This window comes from Trichechus manatus, unplaced genomic scaffold, assembly GCF_000243295.1.
Source record: "Trichechus manatus latirostris isolate Lorelei unplaced genomic scaffold, TriManLat1.0 scaffold00015, whole genome shotgun sequence".
Taxonomy (NCBI): Eukaryota; Metazoa; Chordata; class Mammalia; order Sirenia; family Trichechidae; genus Trichechus; species Trichechus manatus.
The window spans coordinates 17,916,804-17,935,211 of NW_004443951.1; the positions used below are offsets into that span (position 1 = coordinate 17,916,804).

General features: G+C 48.4%; 1 protein-coding gene across 5 annotated transcripts in view; it reads right to left on the reverse strand.

Annotated features, from left to right (window-relative positions):
• The window catches only part of MACF1 (microtubule actin crosslinking factor 1), a 392,660-nt gene extending 374,517 nt beyond the window's left edge, over positions 1 to 18,143 (reverse strand). For 3 of the 5 annotated variants that reach the window (XM_023727207.1, XM_023727198.1, XM_023727199.1), the window contains exon 1: positions 17,877 to 18,111. In XM_023727207.1, the coding sequence (XP_023582975.1) occupies positions 17,877 to 18,096 (220 nt within the window). In that variant the 5' untranslated portion in view covers positions 18,097 to 18,111. Of the gene's footprint in view, positions 1 to 2,438; positions 2,566 to 17,876 lie in introns of those variants that run through there. The other 2 variants (XM_004371912.3, XM_023727201.1) reach the window with 2 other exon arrangements.
• Between the last annotated feature and the right edge of the window lie 265 nt (positions 18,144 to 18,408).

An 18,408-nucleotide genomic window follows, 5' to 3' on the forward strand; every position in this document is an offset into this window, starting at 1 on the left:
TCCATGCTGAATCATCCAATCCTGCCAAGACCATGCTCACTACCAAGAGGGAAACGATTGCCAGGCACACTTATGGAAACTCCATGCTTGACAACCAATCCTAACACAGCTGCAATATATACAGTTCTGCTCCCTGCACATTGCAAATTCATCACTTTTCTTCTCACCTTTGCCCCTTCCGGGGCAGTTTATGCAGCTGAAAACTTTAGCTCTCCTTCTGAATATAAAAAATCCTGCTTTAGTTTGTAACAAGTGACTACACAAGTAATAGCAACAGAGAGACAGAGCCAAGTAATTTGGTAGCCAACCAATAAAGGTCCCAAACCCCATCATCATCAATATCTGTTTCCCCATCTCTCTCCAAAACTGATTCCTGGCATTATCCTCACAAACTACCTTTTACCCCCACCTTCAGTCACTCTATTTGCCTAGGCAAATAGTTCTCCATTAAGGCAATAGGGGGATTTCTAAGTCTGGAAAATGCAGGAATTCCATGGAGCCAAGTAACAAAAGGCCCAGATGCTAAGCCACTCTGACTTCCCAGTGAGAATGGTGCAGCGGAGGGAAGAGAGAGCCTTCTGCACCTATCACAGAGCAGACTGCACAACAACCTCATACAGCTCAAGTTAATTTACTTTGGCCAACCATTTTTTACTTATTCCTCCCCTCAAGAAAGAGGGCTGTGTCTGAGAAGGATCAAGTTCCTATACACCTGATCAAAGTCCCTCAGAGGAAAGCCAAACTGAGTGAGAGAGCTAAAAGGACTGAACACAAGAGGCCTCTCCTGGAACAAGTCCTATTTCCCTCCTTCCCCAGTTTCATTTGCTAGGAGTCCAACTTCCTTTCAGCTGGAGGCCACCAGCAATATGATCCAGTGAGGTACTGAGATTTCTTCACCTATTTTTGTTTTAATTCTGCTGGCTTAAAGTTGTCACAGCCCAAGACAGCCCCAGAGTATCCTTCCTCTGAAAAGTGCAGTGTTGTTCAAAAGACTGCAAAGGAAACTTAATGGAACCATTCACTTAGCATTTTTTCAATGAAATTCAACAGCACAGTTTAACCTCTTTGTGCTCTGAAATGAACCACATTTCTTAAAAAGAAAGACCACAGGGGGTTGACAGAAAACTTGCTGCAGGCAGGAAAAGCTGGACAGCTTACAGGAGCTGATACAGAAGTAGAACTCCTAGCAGGTCCATTTTAGCACTTCATATCTCTCTCTCTTTCTTGCGCTCTCTCTCTTTTTTAAACCCTTGCTGCATTCCCAATGCCACCAAAAAAAAAAAAAAAAAGAGCATTTTACAGCCTTTTCATTAGTTTCCCTTCACTGGGTAGGTGTCGTAAACAAGTATGCTGGACTCAAGTCATAAGGCTGGTTTCCTCTCCTTCAGATGAAAAACTAAAGGCCCAGTCACAAGGACCTGAGCTGAATAAAACAAGAGAAAGTGCTGCCTATGTAGTTTCTGGGAAGAACTCCACGTCTGTGGAAAGCACAACTGCCACACAAAGCAAATTCCCACAACTGGATGTTAAAGATCAAAGCAGGGGCCACCCAAGGCCACGCATCCCTGGCTTCCACTTAAGGGGCACCATCTACAACAGAGAAACGCAGACCACAGACCCTCTGGCCTGTCAAAACTTTCTCTGTGTACACCCAAGGTTGAGATTAGGCATTAACTTACAGAACTGCTTAGCAAGAGAGCCCTCAGGGGCTGAAATCCAAGCTTCAGGACAAATCTTTATTTTTGAAGAATAAAATAAATAGACTCCTGCCTCAATCAGGCTCAAGCGCCAATGGTTGGGGGCTTGTGGGGGGGTCCCGCCCCACCAAAAACTGCATACTCACATGAGCAAATACCTTACCCGCTGCCAACCCGACCCCCCAAAAAACCAAGGTGGTTCACAATCTTGGCTTCCACGCGACTGCTCTGAGTCTGAGGGAAACAAAAGGGGGCGAGGGACCGACCCTCCGCGGCACGCATATGTCCAAGCCTCTCCGAGAGGAAGATCAGCACAGAGAGCGGAATGGATGATTTCTCTCTCGCCCAACTCCTCCTCCTTCCCAGCAACTCCCCATAGATCAGGTCTCCAAGCCAGCGCCTTGTCTCGCCTCCTTCCAGCTGGGACCGGATAATAGGACAAATAATGTAACTAGTGATATGAAAACCGCCGTCTACTGTAGGAAATGGTTCCAAAGGCTTATCTCAACTCTAAATAAATTGGCCCCGAGACACGGCAGCTTAGAGGCAAGCCCCAGAGCCCGCCGAGGTGGACGCGACCCCGCCCGGCCGCCCCACCTGCAGCGGGCCGGGCGGCCGGACTCGAAGGCCACACCGCATCGACCCGCGGGCCTCGGGCTCCTGGCGAGTCCCCGGCGGGGTCCGAGGGGGCCCCAGTGCCCCAGCCCCAGCCCCCGGCCGCCGCCGCTCCGCCGGCCGTACCTTTGTAGCGCTCTAGCACATCCTCGTACGCCTGCACGAACTCCTTCTCCTGGCTGCGGTTGGCCGGCTGCTGACCCGGCACGTAGCCGGCCATGGCCGCCCGCGCCGCGCTCTCCCCGGGCCTCGGCAGGCGTCAGTTCCAGGCCCGCGCGCTGAGGCGGCGGCGGCGACGGCCCCAGCCTCGGCCCTTTGTGCGGCTCCGGGGCGGCGACGGCGCCCTCACTCTCCGCTTTCCGCCCGGCTTGCCCGGCCTCGCAGTGGCGCTCCGCTCCTCAGCCCAGTGGCACCCGGCCCGCTCGCGCTCCGCCGGTCCCGGATCGCGTTTCCGCCTCCCCACCCCTCGGCTCCGCTCCTCCCTCAGCCCGCCCCGGCGCGGCGGCGGCAGCTACGGGCGGCGGCGGCTCCTCCTGTCAGGAGCGCCAGGCCCGGCCCGTTCCCCGCCCCTCAGTCCAACGCCTCAGCGTCCCGGCGCGTCCTCGGTTCCCGGACTGCAGCCAGCTGGGCCCGGGCTGCCCTACACGGTTCCCCTACTGGCTGCGGACCACAGCCCGGTCCAGTTTGAGGGGCCCGAGCCACAGAGGGCGAGAGCCTGTCCCACGCGGGGAGAGTTTCGCGGGAGTCTGGCTAGCTAGGAGGCCGCACGCGCGTCAAGATGAAAGGCTGGGCGGCCAGAGGCGCAGGGAGACCACTGCCGGACTCCACAGGGTGGGAGGGCAGTCCCATTCAGCGCTGACCTACACCCGGAGCCAGGACAAAAGAGGGAGCCCCTGGCTGGAGAGAAACGGCGCTGGGCCTCTGCAGCTACTGGGGAAGGACCTAGAAAAACCGAAGGGAAAGGAGAAGAGCAAAAGATCAAAATGCCTCATATCCCAGGGCTAGACCTGGTCAGAATGAGCACAAGGGCAAGATCCAGACAGGGCTGCAGTGTAAGGCCGAAGGGCACGCTGAGAACACAAAGAATCCCAGGAACAAACGTTTTCCAGAAACCAAAGAAACTGAACTAGAAACGAAGGGGGCAGGCCTAGGACCATGAAGTAATCCAGGCCAAGGACAGGGAGCCAGAACCTGAGAAATGGCAATTGAGTGAGGAATGAAAACAGGATTCTGAATTGCACCATGGGGTGAATAAGAGTGAGGAGGACATAAATGTATAGAGGAAAAAACCCATCAGGGCTATTAAACTGTGACAGCCATCTGAACAGACAGACTTAGATCAAAAGGGAACCTGAGACTGAACCAGGACTGTTATGGAACAAAGAAAAGGATTCTGGAGCATAACTGGTCAGAGGAGGAAAGGGAAAGCCAATTATTCTGTCATCAGGGGAAAGGAAAGGGCAAAGAAATGAAACTGGTCAATATGGGGTAGGGATTTACTTGGGGCCATTTTAAGGGAAGAAGTTACCAACAAGCATCTTCTGACCCTCCATTAATCATGGGCTGTGCTGGGGCCAAGAACAGTAAATTAGGAACTCAGGTAAATGTAAGTGATACATTTTGCCCACATCTAGTACCTCCATTCAGCTATTATCCTCCCCAGCCTCATTAAGTCTGTTAACTTGATTTTTCAGGGAGTGGAGAGGTGGTCGTGGGTAAAAAGTTAGGCTGGCTGATTTCACAATAACAGTTCATTAGCAAGTAAAAAAAGAATTCATGGAACACTCAGCAGCCAAAATTGGGACTTGAGCTTCCATTTCAGTTCCCATTCTCGAGATTTTTAATGAGGAGTTTCGTACCCCCTGCCACTGTATCCTTGTACCCTATGTGTAGTGCCAAGAATTTGGTCAATATGCAACACATTAATAATAAGAAATAATGCTTTTCACTAACATGTGCACACTGGTTGTTTCCACATCACACCATGATCAGCAACACATTAATCATATCTTTTTCCATCATGTTTTGCTGGCCTGCCTAGGTCTAGGCATGGAGAGCACACAGGGAAGGGCCTGAAAGAGGACAGGGAAGATCCTTAAGCAAACGCTTACTTCCTTCCATTTTAAGCCTGTGGGCTTAAAAAGCTAGTTCACAGATTGGTGTCAGCTGCTAATGAGCTCAGTTTTAAAAAAGGAGGTAAATAAATTTGCGATATATTCTTTTTTAAATGAAGAAAAAGGCTTTTAGTGGGCAATGCAAGATGAAGGAGTTGGTGATTGATGGCATAAGCACATTTTTCATAAACATCAGAGAATATGGAAATGCTAACGGTGGGAATCTTGACTGTATCAGTGCTGAGTCATTTGCATTACCTATATTATTTTATACCCGTACGGCTAAGAAGGCCCAGAGAGACGTCTCCCTCCTTGTTTTTATTACCCAAGAAACTAAATCCACTGCCATCCAGTCGGTTACAACTCATAGCAACCCCATAGGGTTTCCAAGGCTGTAAATCTCTAAGGAAGCTGACTGCCACATCTTTCTCCCCACGGAGTGGCTGGTGGTTTCGAACCACCGACCTTTTGGTTAGCAGTCCATTGCTTTAACCACTGTACCACCAGTCCCTTCATCACCTGCACTACTGGGGCTAATACATTCTCCACTTTGTGAGCAGGTCCTTATGTGACTGATGCTCGCCAAAGATGAGAAAAGAACAAGGGCAAGAGGGGAAAGAGTCTATTCTGGGAATCAGGCTTTGTTGGGGGGTGGGGGGCGGCAGGAGAGAAGGCTTGGGAGAGAGGGCAAGGGGTTGAGATTCCTATTAAGACACATGATAATCGAGGAAGCAAGTTCTGGTTTGGGTTGTGGCTAGAGGGCTTCTCTCAGACTCAAGTTGCTTTCTTGACAAAATTTGCATTTAAATGCTCCCAAGAGATTTTGAAGTAAGGTATTCTTCCAATGAATGGAAAAGGGGAAGTCCACATGTTTGGCTGATGTTCCTGTTTTATACAGAGAAAATTTTACAAGGACAGAGGAACAAAGCGGCTGCTGGGGGGATGGGAAGAAGAAAGCCTAGGAAGGGGAGGTTTTTCGTTTTTTCCAAGCAACAGTCTAAATTTATAGCCAGACTACACAATCGGAAGGCTCTGAGGCTTTCTCCTTTTGGTCTATGATTTTCCTTTGCTCCTGATGGGTGAGACTGCTGTTGCATTTCTAAGAAGGCTGCCATGGGGAAGCGGAAGGAGGCAGGATGTACTCAGGAGGGCATCTAGTGGAGGAGAAGAGTAACACAAGTAAATAAAACCTTGTTCCTTCCTTGGTCCTCCACCACTTAAGCCTCATCAAGTATCCCTCTCCCTAAAGCCAAGCCACTTTCAATTTCTTTCAGCTGTCATCTCAGGGCCTTTCCACCTGCTATCCTTCTGGGCTGTAACCCTTCATGGCTCTCCTCCTTTGGCCTGGCCTGGCTCACTCCTACTCATCCTTCTACTGAAACTCCCACAGGGAAGCCTTCCTTGATCCTTCAGATTCGTAGGTCTTCCTGCACCCTTGACTCCCTTTTTGGCAATACCCATCACAGTTGTAGTTATGGGTTCAGTGTCTTTCATAACTACTAAATCATTAGCTCCCTGAGGGGTGGGGTTGTTGTCTGTTTTGTTCACCACAGGATCCTTAGCAACTAGCAAATGACCTGGCACATACAGGAAACTCATTAAAAATTTGTTTTAAAATTTTGACTAAATGCATGAATGAATGAACCAGATAATCCTAAAATACACAGCTGTCTATGGCTTCTACCTAGTTAGAAAGTTAGGGTATTTAAGAAGAGCATATACTTCTCTCTCACAACTTCCCCTTTCTAAGCCTGGCATTCAAAGCTCTCCTTTTGATATCCACCTTCTTTTATAGATTGGAGCCCTGGTGGTGCAGTGGTTAAGTGATATGGCTGCTAACCAAAAGGTCAGCAGTTTGAAACCACCAGCTCCTTGGAAACCCTATGGGGCAGTTCTACTCTGCCCTCTCAACTTGACGACAATGGGTTTGGTTTTTTGGTTCTTTTATAGGCTGATCTCCCATGATAGCTCTGTGTGCAGCATCTTCCTCTATAATCGAATTCTGAGTCTTTGACTAGAATGTCCTATACCCCCCAATTCCACCTACTGAATCCTACCCAACTTCAACATACCCAAAATGAAGTTATTCTTAATCAACCCGGGTGGAAGAGCCTGTTCTCCTTAAAATCCCGACCACATTTTCTTTCCCTCATTCCTGGGGCTCCAATCACATGTACTGTGGATGTCTGTATCACTGCCTCCTTGATATCCTGGTTCATAAGCTCTTTGAGGGCACAGATTATCTATTTTATCTTTCCTCATCAGAGGGCCAGAAACAATACTTTGCACCTAGCAGAAGTTCAATAAATATTTGCCGAAAGAATGGATGCTTCACAGAAGACATATTGAAAGGGGTAGGGAGGTCAGGACAACTGAGAATCCAATTCATTGTCCACTCAATGGCCAAGGGCTGAGGGCACTTCATATGCAGGGAGAAAAGGTCAAAAAACTCCAAACTCACTGCAGTGAAGTCGATTGGGACTCATGGGGACCCTATAGGACAGAACAGAACTGCCCCATAGGGTATCCAATGCTGTAAATCTTTATGGAAGCACACTACCAAATCTTTCTCCCACAGAGCAGCTGGTGGGTTCGAACCGCCAACCTTTTGGTTAGCAGCTGAGCACTTTAACCATTGCACCACCAGGGCTCCAGTAGAGAGGAAAGAGGGAGGTCAAAATTATTTCTCCTGCTAGTGCTCCTCCCCTAACCTCTAGATTTACTCCAGCACTTCTTCAGCGTGGCTCATGCTGCATTATTTTACATGTGTTAATTGTTGCTTTATAAATAAATTCTTTGCTAGTAGGGTGTATGTGTGTGTATGTGTGTGTGTGTGTTTTCTCCATTCTTCCTTGCAAGGGTATCCATTCCTCCTTGCAAGGGTAGGCTGCAACCTGCTTCTTAAGAGTAGCTGGTGTCAAACACAGAAGGGCCTCTCCCAGGCCCCATTCTTCAGCCAGCTCTTGGGATAAAATCATCCAGTTCTAGTCTCACGAGTCCTGCCTCCAGGCTCAGCTCCACCAGCCTCTTGGGCACAGATTTTTGCCACTCCCAGCCAAAGCTCCCTTTCTATCCAGCTCCTGGAAACCCATTCTGGAGCCCTGGTGGCACCACAGTGGTTAAGAGCTCGGCTGCTAACCAAAAGGTCAGCAGTTCAAATCCACCAGCCACTCCTTGGAAACCCCATGGGGCAGCTCTACTCTGTCCTGTAGGGTCACTATGAGTCAGAATCGACTGGACGGCAATAGATTCCACGCCCCCCGCCCCAAATCCATTCTACGCTTTGCCTCAAGTTCCCACATCTGCTCTGGGGTAGGAAGGTTTTGCCCGCTATCATGCTGCCCTCTTCTGTTCAGAAAGTGCAACATCTCTAATCCAAGAGGCCTGAATGGTGCCAGCCACCCAGAAAGACAAGATCCCTGCCACCCGGCAGCCCCTGTCACCATAGCAACCCTCAAAATGGTTACTCCGCCATCTGGGTTACCATAGCAACTCACCAAGTCTCTCCACCTCAGCCTCTCCCTAGGCCTTCTCCCCTGACTTGTCAAAGCCAATGCCAAAGAATCTCCAATCCTTACCGAGGAAATGAGCAGAGACTGGACCCGACAGGCAGCTGTCCCAAAGGGGCATGGAATACCTCACCCACCAGGGGCTTTCTGAGGCTCAGCAGAGATAATGGGTGTTAAGGCACTCTGTGAACCTTGTAAAGTGCTGTGCAGATGTTAGCTATTATTAAACTACTGTTCCTTGTAATGGTGGAGGCAGTGTGGTGCTCTAGGCAGAACCAGTGCCATTCTTCGCTTTGCCCTGTACTGCCTGGGAGACCTTGAGCAAGTTACTGAACTATCTGGGTTCCAGTTTCCCCTACTGTCACACACCTACCTCCTAAGGTTGTTTTGAGGATTAGATCAGACAAAGCATGTAAAATGATAAACACAAAACATGGCATTCCTAACATAACAATAGTAGTTAGAGAAGGTATGGGCCCCTTTGCTTCCCAGCCTCTCTGTAAATAAAACTTATTTTCCCTCCTGAAGGAATCAGGCTAACACAAGCCCCCCTCAATCACACCCAATATCCCTCCCTGCTCTGCAGGGGGGAAGAGGGTCTCATCCAGTGTAGGGTCTCTGAGATTCCTACCAAACAGGGTGTGTACTTTTTGTGGACCTGGAGGTGTGGCTCATTACCTAGGAAGCCTCTTGCCACTTGAAACAATGTCTCCCCACCCAATACCACCTCAGAATAGAAACCTCTAAAGGAGCAGTGACAGGCAGCCTGGAAGCTGTTCTCACTGACCGCAAATCCCTGAGGCCTAGAGAGGTCCTAGAGAATGGTAGCCACTGCTCTGGGTTGAGATTAGAGCATGAGGGCAGGCCTGGGACACAGCCCTGCTCACAGCAACAGAAATCATTTCTTCCATGATTTCAAAGACTCCAATACTATCGCATCTCAACTTCTACCTTTCAAGACCAACTCCTCACTTTCCAGCACCTTCCTCAATTACTCTGGCAGAATCCTGATTCAAACCCAGGGCCCAGCGATCGAAAGTGTTTTATGGGAAACAGATGCTGTCCTCGGAAATCAAATTTCCAGATGCAGAACCATGTATGCTCTAGCTTGGGTCTGCATGTTCTGGGAGGAGAGCATGAACCTCAAAAGCCGGAAGGACAGGAACATCAGCCAAGTGACAGTGGGAAGGACATACTGCCCCAGGGGCCCTGGCATTCAGGAGTCAGAATCCCTCAGGAAGCCTCTGGAAAGTGGGTTAAGAAGCACTGGTTCTAGTTTTCAGATACAGACACTGAAGCAGATAAACCAATATATTTACAACTGGTTAAAAAGTGTGAGAGGTGAAAGTATGTAATTACTGAAACTTCCTTCTACATAATTGGGGAGGGGGAAGTGCGACATATGAATGAAATAAGATTGGCCATGAATTGATATTTCTTGAATCTGGATGATGGGGATTCATTATACTATTCTCACTACCTTTTGAATATGTTTAAATTTTTCTGAAAATTGCAGGGGCTTTGGTGTTAGGCTGACCTGAGCCACAGCACTGTACAACTCCAAAGGGCACACTGTACATATTGTGTTCCAGGGGGCGCCGCGCACATGGAAAACTATGCAAAAAGTGCCCTCTCCCCACCGCCAGTCCCCAGTGGAGCAATGCTAAATCCCGACTCCACTATTTACTTACTGTTCCTTAACTTTTCTCTTCTGTACAACAAAGAGAAGAGCAACTACCTCCCAGGGTTCCATGAGGATTAAATGATATTTGTAAAGTGCCTGGCATGCACTTAGGACTCGATATAAGGGAGCTTTTCCGGCTAGCATTTACTAGGGGATCCCAGCGGGCACCAACTCTTAGGAGCTCCAGGACTCAGTCCAGAGTGCAACTCAACAAACCACCCTCTGGATTCTTCAATTTCTAACCCACATCAACTGTTCTCTCTTCACTTTTCCTCCTTCCTGCTGAGGCCAAAGAAAGGACTGCAAGAATACAAACGAGCAACATGAACATGCCCTCTCTTCAGGTTGTCCTGGCAATTCCTATTTCTTTGCCAAGTCCAAGATCAAATGCTCTAATCTGGGGAGGCAGAACGGAGGGCCTTGCCTCTCAGAACTTCCTCATAATTCTCTTTGGGATCGCAGTATAGCACAGCTCATACTGCATTCTATCTGCGTTTGCAGGGGCGGGGCTGGGTTCTGGAGCCCAGTCTGGGCCTAACACAAAGCAGCTCTAGGAATTTTTGTTAATTGAGCAAGTACATGGTCAATGAATGAGCAAAGGGATGAAGCAATGCATTCATGAATTAATGAACAACTGTGTGAATGAACAAGTGATATTAATGATAATCCAGAAAACCAAACCCACTGCCGTCCAGTCAATTCCAACTCATGGTGACCCCATAGGGTTTTTGAGGCTGTAAATCTCTAAGGAAGCAGATTGCCACATTTTTCTCCTGCAGAGCCGCTGGTGGTTTTGAACCACTAACCTTTCTATTAGCAGTCGATCACTTTAACCACTGTGCTACCAGGGCTCCTTATTAATGATAATAGCTAATACATATCAAGTGCTGACTGCATAGCAGGCACTGGGCCAAGCATCTTACTCCCACTATCTCATTTAATCCACCCAGCAAGAGTCTGAGGTAGCTCTCTTGCTCCCGCATTTTAACCATGTAAAACTGAGTCTCAGCAAAGTTAGTAACTTCCCAGGGTCATCCAGCTGGTAGGAGGTGCAACTCCAGCTGACTCCCAAAGCTATTCCCTTAAGTGAATGAATGGAACAGTGAGAAAATGAGGAAATGAGGAAGGAGGGGCACATGGCTGTGCTGCCAGAAGGCAGAATGCCCAGACACCACCCACTGAGGCTCCAGGCAGGATCCTCCCCTTGACCACAAGGCAAAGGCCTAGCACTTTCTGGGGTAGGCGTGGGGCACTTCTCAGAATCTTCAGCCCACAATCACTCTTCAAATTACAGGGCCCTCAGACCTTCTCTGCAGCAACATCCAAAGTCCAGGCAGAGGTTTCAGCCAGGAGCACCAGTTCTGCTCCTGCAGGGGGCCAAGGCAGAACCAGGAAGCTGGCTGCTTCTACCTGACAGGTGGCAACAGGCTGACCCAGGGCCAAATCACAGCAGGTCCTAGCCACGGCAACCAGGGGAAGAGATGCTGGCTGGGTTCAGTATAGCACTTTGGTGATGATGGGTTATTTATACTCATGCCCAGGTATGTCCACAGACCTTTTATTGCTGAAATAAAAGACAAGTGCAGCCCTAGATCCTGCAGCACTGTCAGATACACTTGTGGCAACTAATTCCTGAGCCCATGGGACTGAGAAATGACAGCCTTCCGCAGCGCACAGATTAACCAGTCCCTCCTCCACATTCCTTCCCAATCCTAGGCTGCTCAGGAACACAAAGACATCAGCCAGACTGCCCATTCCAAACCTTTCTCCATGTCACCTGGGAAGTCACTAGAAAAGCATGATGGGAAACCAAATGCATAACAACGGCACCTTGCAATGCAGCAATCACCATCTCTCACCAGCTAGGGTCCCCCACAGGGACCCTGAGCCTCAGAGAAAGAACAGATTTGCTGTCTTTTCTGCTGTCTGCACAGAATTCTGCCCACGTGGTCATTTTCCATCCCTGCAGCTACTGTGACCCAGATTTCTTTCCAAGAGCTGGAGCTGAGCTGGTGGTGTGTAGCTACAATTCATTCTGCCCCACTTTCAGGGACTCTCCCCCGCTCATCTCTCCGGCTACTGAAGTCAAGTAGCCAAGCTGCCTCATCTCTGCTGTGTCTTCTGCTGAGAATATTGCCAGGAAGTAGACAACCCGGGAAGGAGGAGGAGATTTCTTGGGTGCACAGCTCTAGAGCCTCCACAGTTCAAAGAGCCTCAGGGCAAAGAAGGTTGTGGCTCAGGAGCGGGAGCTCCCAATGGAATTGTTTTTAGGGTCCTATTTCCCACCCCTGCATCCTCTTCTTCCTACCCATGGCTTGGCTATAATAAACCCTGTCCATCTCATATTTGATAAAGCCCTAGAGTGAACAAATGAAAGAGACAGAACCACGTGGCCTGAGTCCCCTTCCTTACTCACCTGGAGTCTCTACTGCTTCTTCTAGTTGCCAAGGAAGTTTTAAGAAATGACACCACCAGGTGCAGTAATAAGCAGTACCATATGTTTGTCCAGCACTTTCTGATTCTCATTCATTGCTAATTCAAAACAAGTGTCATCATCTCCCTTTTACAGATAAAGAAACTGAGGCTGTAAGAAATGAAGTCATATTTCCCTAAGTTTCTTGACTCCAGGTCCAGTTGTCTCCACGGTGCCTGGCACATAACTGGAGCTCAATCTTTTTTTATTGAATGAATGAACAAGCAGAGAGGCACCTGTGGGACGTTTTCTTAGAGCTCCCATCCTGTGCCTGGAGGTGAGGTGCATGGGGCACAGAGAAGAAGGCTCCTTCCTTGGACCAGGTATGGTGCTCTAGGGCTGTCTGTCCCAGGGCAGGCCCGTGTGACTCCTGCAGCTGAGCTGAGGCTCTGAGAGCAGCAGCAGACACCAGCCCTGCATTCCACAGCTCTCACTGAGCCCCTGGATCCTACAGCCCTCTCCCTACTCTTCAGAGTGAGATCTTGCAGCAACATCAGGAAGGGTAAGATAGGACTCCTGACTACAACAAGCTCCAGATCTGGTGGGGGAAACAATGAACTTTAATACAAATCCCCCTGAAACAAGGGATGGATAGAGATACAAATGCTGTCTGACTAGAGGGGTCCGGGAAGGCTTCCCAGGGCGGCCACACTAGAGCAGGTATTCGGGAAGATGATTTCAGCAGCATCTGCTGAGGGCCTCCCAAGAATGAATCCCACATATGCTCTCTACTGGTTAACTAGGAGGCCAATTCTTAGGCTTAGGTCACTGTGCTGCCCTCTTCACAATACACATAGGGATGTACTTATTTTTTACCTAGCCTAAGTTCCATGAATCAGGGACCACATCTTCAGTTATTTTTTTACATCAGTGCCAAGAACAGACAGGGTGCTGCATATGTACGGTAGACGGATGAATAGGTGATGGATGGATGGAGAATCTCTCCTGCACCCAACCCTGCCCCTAACCCAAACATGACCCCTTCCTCATAACACTTTACTGCCACCTGCAGGAAACTTGAAATAAGTATTATGCTAATCTACGATGACAATAAATATGAATGGCGCCCCCTAGAGTTAAGTGTATAACCAAGTGACAGCCAGTCCTGCATCCAGTTATTCCCCCCACTCCCCACAGGCCCCACAAGCCAGCTATTCAGATTGTCACCTGCAGAAGATTCAGGCTGGCATGGTTGCCAGGTATTACCTAAGGAAATGGAAATAGCAACATACCTGGGGTTAGAAGATCTGTGTCTACCAGTCCTGGTGACTACAGGCAAGTCCCTTAAACTCTCTGGGCCTCTAATCCTAACACCAATCGTGCCTACCACACAGAGTTATTATGAAATTTCTAGGTAAACTATAAAGCTGATACAAAGAAACAAGGCATTTCTTTCATGACTATTGTTGCATTTCAATGGGACTGGGCTCAGGAGAGGTCCCTGAGTGGTACGAATGGTCTGCACTTGGCTAATAACTGAAAGGTTGGCGGTTCGAATCCACCCAGTGGCACCATGGAAGAAAGTCCTGGCGATCTACTCTGTATGTTTACAGCCATTGAAAACCCTATGGAATGCAGTTCTACTCTGACACACATGGGGTTGTCTTGAGTTGTAATTGACTCCACGGCAACCGGTTTGGTTTTTGGTTGGGCTTAGGGGAGTGTCAAGAATAGGGCTGGCAAAGAAGAGCGAGAGGAAAAGGAGGGAAAAGATGAGGATGAGAAGAAGAATCAGGTTACAGCATGTATGGAGCCCCTAGAACCTGTTTTGACTTTGCAGACTGAGATCAGCAGGTTTCTTGGCCTTGACGTGCCTCCTCTAGTCAGACATGTGGGATCAGCAGGACTCCCCCATCAGGTAGGCAAGGCTCTGAGGACCACCAGCTCAGGACACCAAATGGATCCAGGAAAGGGGGAGGTCTCTGCATTTTGGTGAGGCTGATTCAGACGCCCCTACTTGGCTTCATAACCCAGACCCATAGGGAAGAGAAAAGAACACAGGCCACAGCTGGCTTCCAGCGCAAGCACAAGAATGATTTCACTTCCTTCCAGAATGAAAGTTTCAACCCCCAGAGGCCTCAGAGCACCCAGCATCTCCCAGGCATGCCTCTCCTGTTCCTAGCAGGAAGGAGTCCCCGCAGAGGTACAGCTGCCTTTTCAATTACTGTGGTGGAGCCCCCACAAAATTCTGAAATCACAGGAAGATTCCAGCCAGACCCTGAAGTAGCAGTCCCGCCTCGTCTCTGCTGCCTTGCCTCTCTCCTGCTAAGGAAACACGCCCAACTGCAGTGCATGAGTTATTTTTAACCATGGCAGACTCCCCACTTTCAGCCTCACTGGCCCAGCCCCCTCCTCAAGACAGTCACTTGGCAGCGTCAGGAGACAAAGAACATCGATGCACAGGGCCATTCCCTTGCTCAACTGACCCAGCTGGGTCTGTAGGGGCTTTGCCTGGGGGTTGAGCCCCCTTGGGTCCACTCGACTTCTAGACTCGGAATGTTAAAGAGCAGACAAATCCTCCCATGGGCCCCCTCAGGAAAGATTGGAAGGGGAAATCATCACAAAGGGCTCCGTGGGCATGCGTGAGTGATGGAAGACAGAAGTTGGGGGTAGGATAAATGAAGCATCCACTCTGTCTTCAGGAGAGGAGGGGTTTGGGAGTCCTGAGGCCCTTGAGTCATGGCCCCTTAAGGCTGGGGATAAGTAAAGCCCTGCGGGCAACCTAGGGACGGCTCTGAAAACTTTATTAACTGGTTGATGCCCCAGACCCAAAGGTCTTCCAGAAGACTGAAGAGAGACCACCTCCAAGGGTTTCCTATTGCCCAACAGTAGTTTCAACTCTCCAGCCTGTCTTTCTGGCCCCACTTTATCTCCTCCCTTGAAGCTTGCCCCCTTTGAAAGCCTTTCCCTATTACTTGAGCCCACATAACCCTTTCTCCTGTGTAACAATCTATTGCCTGCCCCTGGATCACAAACTGTCACATATTATCCTCTAAACACTCCTCGTGTTCATTCGGTCATTCACTGTTGGTTGACTGCCACCACACGCAGGCCTGTGCAAGTAGCTGGAGGTAAAAACATAAACAAAACACAGTCTCAAACTGCTCACAGTCCTGCAGGAGTGGCAGGCACCCTGTGGGATAACTGCTTTTCTGTAAAAGGGAACACGGAGGAGAGAAAAGTACCAGTATGAGAGCGGAGGAGGGAACTTTCGATACCACTTGGGGCATTAGGGACAGAGGAGGTGGCACTTAAAGCAGAGGAGGGGTTCCCAGGCATCTTGCAAAGAAGAGAATTAAAGCATGGAGGTCTGATCCTGCAAGGCATACAGCCCTGAGGGGCAAGTCACAGTACAATGCGTCAGAGGGCCAGGGTGCCTGGTGGTAGAGGTGGCAGCAGGTAAAGCTGAAGAGGTGGGTTAGGACCTGATTTTGACTGGTCTTTATTCCACAGGCAACGAGAAGCCAAAGAAGGTTTATAAGCAAGTGAGTAACAGGATCAAGTTCACATTTTAGAACAAAAACCTGTTAGTCATCTGGAGGAAGGGAGGCAAGTCTGGAAGGAGGAAGCTTACTAGATGGCTGTTGGAATGGCCAGGTGAGAGATGATAAAGCAGAAGTGGGAGAATGGAAAGGAGGGGTTGGGTTATTTGAGAGACAGGAAGGCAGGAAGGAGGAAGCAGTTCAAGCCTTGGTGATGGATTGGAGGTGAATGATGTCACTGATTTAACTGCAGCCACTGCTCTATCTGCACCCTGGCACCAACACCTGCTAAGATGCTACACATACCCCATGGAGGCAGCTCTGGATGCCATGGATGGCAGCAGCAGAGAGGACACCTCACAAAGCTCCCCTTTACTGTGCCAAAAACCATAATAGCTTTACACGGGAGGTATCTTTAAGATGAGAAAAGTAAGGCTCAGATAGAATAAGGGACTTGCCCAGGGTCACATAGCTGGTCACCCTGCCTAACTCTAAAGCCTGCTATGTTCATAATTACTACACTGCACTGCTGCTTGGCAAAGGAGACTGGGCACTTCCCACTACAGGAGGGGGAAGCTCCCTGCCTTCACAAAGCATTAAGGGTGAATGTGTACACATTTGGAAAGTGATGTGTGTGAAATTACTCTCTCCTAAGACTTTATTCTAAAAAAAAACCTCAACAGAAGTCAAAAGTCATTATTCCCAAAGATGTTTGTTGCAGCATTAGCTGTTATGACCAAAAAGTAGAAAAACAGTAGGATTTAGAAAATCTTTAAATACTGCGCAGCCTTCAAAAATGGCAACGATAAAACCTAACATGTAACATGGAGAATCTTTTTGATAAAAGTGTAAGTGAAAACCAAAGTCTCAGAGAAGAAACTAGTCTACAGAGCTAATAGCCTACATGAGCCATGGTCTCATCTATCCTGAAACCAGAAGAACTAGATGGTGCCCAGCTACCATTACCAAAAGTTCAGATCAGGGCCACAACAGATGGACCCTGATAGAACAGGAGAAAAACAAGGAACAGAACTCAAATTCTGAAAAAATCCAGACTTACTGCACCAGTTGAGACTAGAGGACTTCCAGAGACTATCACCCTGAGATACTCTTTAAACCTTGAACCAAAATTATCCTGAGGTCACCTTTTAGCGTAATAACAGATTGGTATACAAAATAAAGGACACTATGCATGAGTATGGTGCTCCATTAAAAAACCATCTCTATAAGACCAAAAGGTCAACAATTACTCTAAAGCAAACATGAGAAGATAAGGGGGCAGGGAAACTAGAGTACTGGAAATGGAACAAACAGAATACAATTAAAGAGAATGTTGACACATTGTGAAAAATGTAATTTGTGTGCTGAACAATTTGTATAGAAATTGTCAAACAGGAACCTAATTTGCTGTGTAAAGTTTCACTGAGAACACAATAAAATATTATTTTTTTTAAAAAAGAGTAATAATAGACTACAGCTACCACAGCCTCCACCTGACTGAGTCCAGTACAACTAGATGGTGCCCAGCTACCACCACTGACTGCTCTGACAGGAATCATAACAGAGGGTCCTGGACAGAGCTGGAGAAAAATGTAGAACAAAATTCTAACTCACAAAAAAAGAGACCAGACTTACTGGCCTGACAGAGATTGGAGAAACCCCAAGAGTATGGCCCCCGGACACCCTTTTAGCTCAGTAGTGAAGGCACTCCTGAGGTTCACGCTTCAGCCAAAGATTAGACAGGCCCATAAAACAAAATGAGACTAATAAGATACAACAGACAAGGGACAAGGACTAGAAGGCAGGAGGGGACAGGAAAGCTAGTAATAGGGAACCCAGGGTTGAGAAGGGAGAGTGTTGACATGTCATGGGGTTGGTAACCAATGTCATAAAACAATATGTGTACTAACTGTTTAATGAGAAGCTAGTTTGTTCTGTAAACCTTCATATTAAGTACAAAAATAAAAATTAAGAGATCCAGACTGGTATATAAGCCATGAAGAAAACTGCTTGAAAAATGTAACTGCATGTGGACAAAGACTGGAAAGAAGATGCAAAACTGGAAAAAAACAAAAACAGGTCTCACGTTAGAGTAGGGGGGCTAGGGGTGGCAGATTTCTTCTTTCAAATTTTTCTTTAACGTCATTTCAACCATCTTTCCAATAGCAATGCTAACAAATTAGATGCCAGCTGGCTTGTCAGAGAGCCCTGAGATGGACCCTCCAGCACCACCCAGCCAGTATACACTGGCCCATTCCTCCCTCGAACCTACAGCATCCAGCTGCTCAGGGACCTCTCTTACCAGCAACTCTGACCACAGCACGCTCTGCAGGGTCCAGTACTGAATCTTGGCTTTTCCGCTTTTTCTGCTCATGCAGTGGTAGGTTCCAGGGCAAAGTGTCTCCTGGGGGACAGGGCGACAGGCTCCCTGACCGCTCGCTCCTGTAAGACCGCTCGCTCCGACATGACCGCTCACTCCGGCAAGACCGCTCACTGAGCGTTTCTTCATCAGAGGAAGACATCGCCCAGGTGGGAGCTGCAGCAGGAGGGCCTGGGAGCCCAGGGAGAAGTGATCTGGAGGAGAGAGGGGTGGGTGTGAACAGACCAAAGGACTGCAAGGAACACTGAGATTCGAGAGGCAGGGGTTCTGGTCCTGGTTCTGCCACTGACTTGACCTCTTTACCTATCTGAACTTCGATTTCTTCACCTGGAAAATGGGTGATGATAATACATGGCATGCTTAATTCACAGAGTTTTGAGGAAACCACATGAGGTAATACATGTAAAAGAGGTCTTAAATTTTAAAACATTTATGAATTTAGCTCCTATTACTA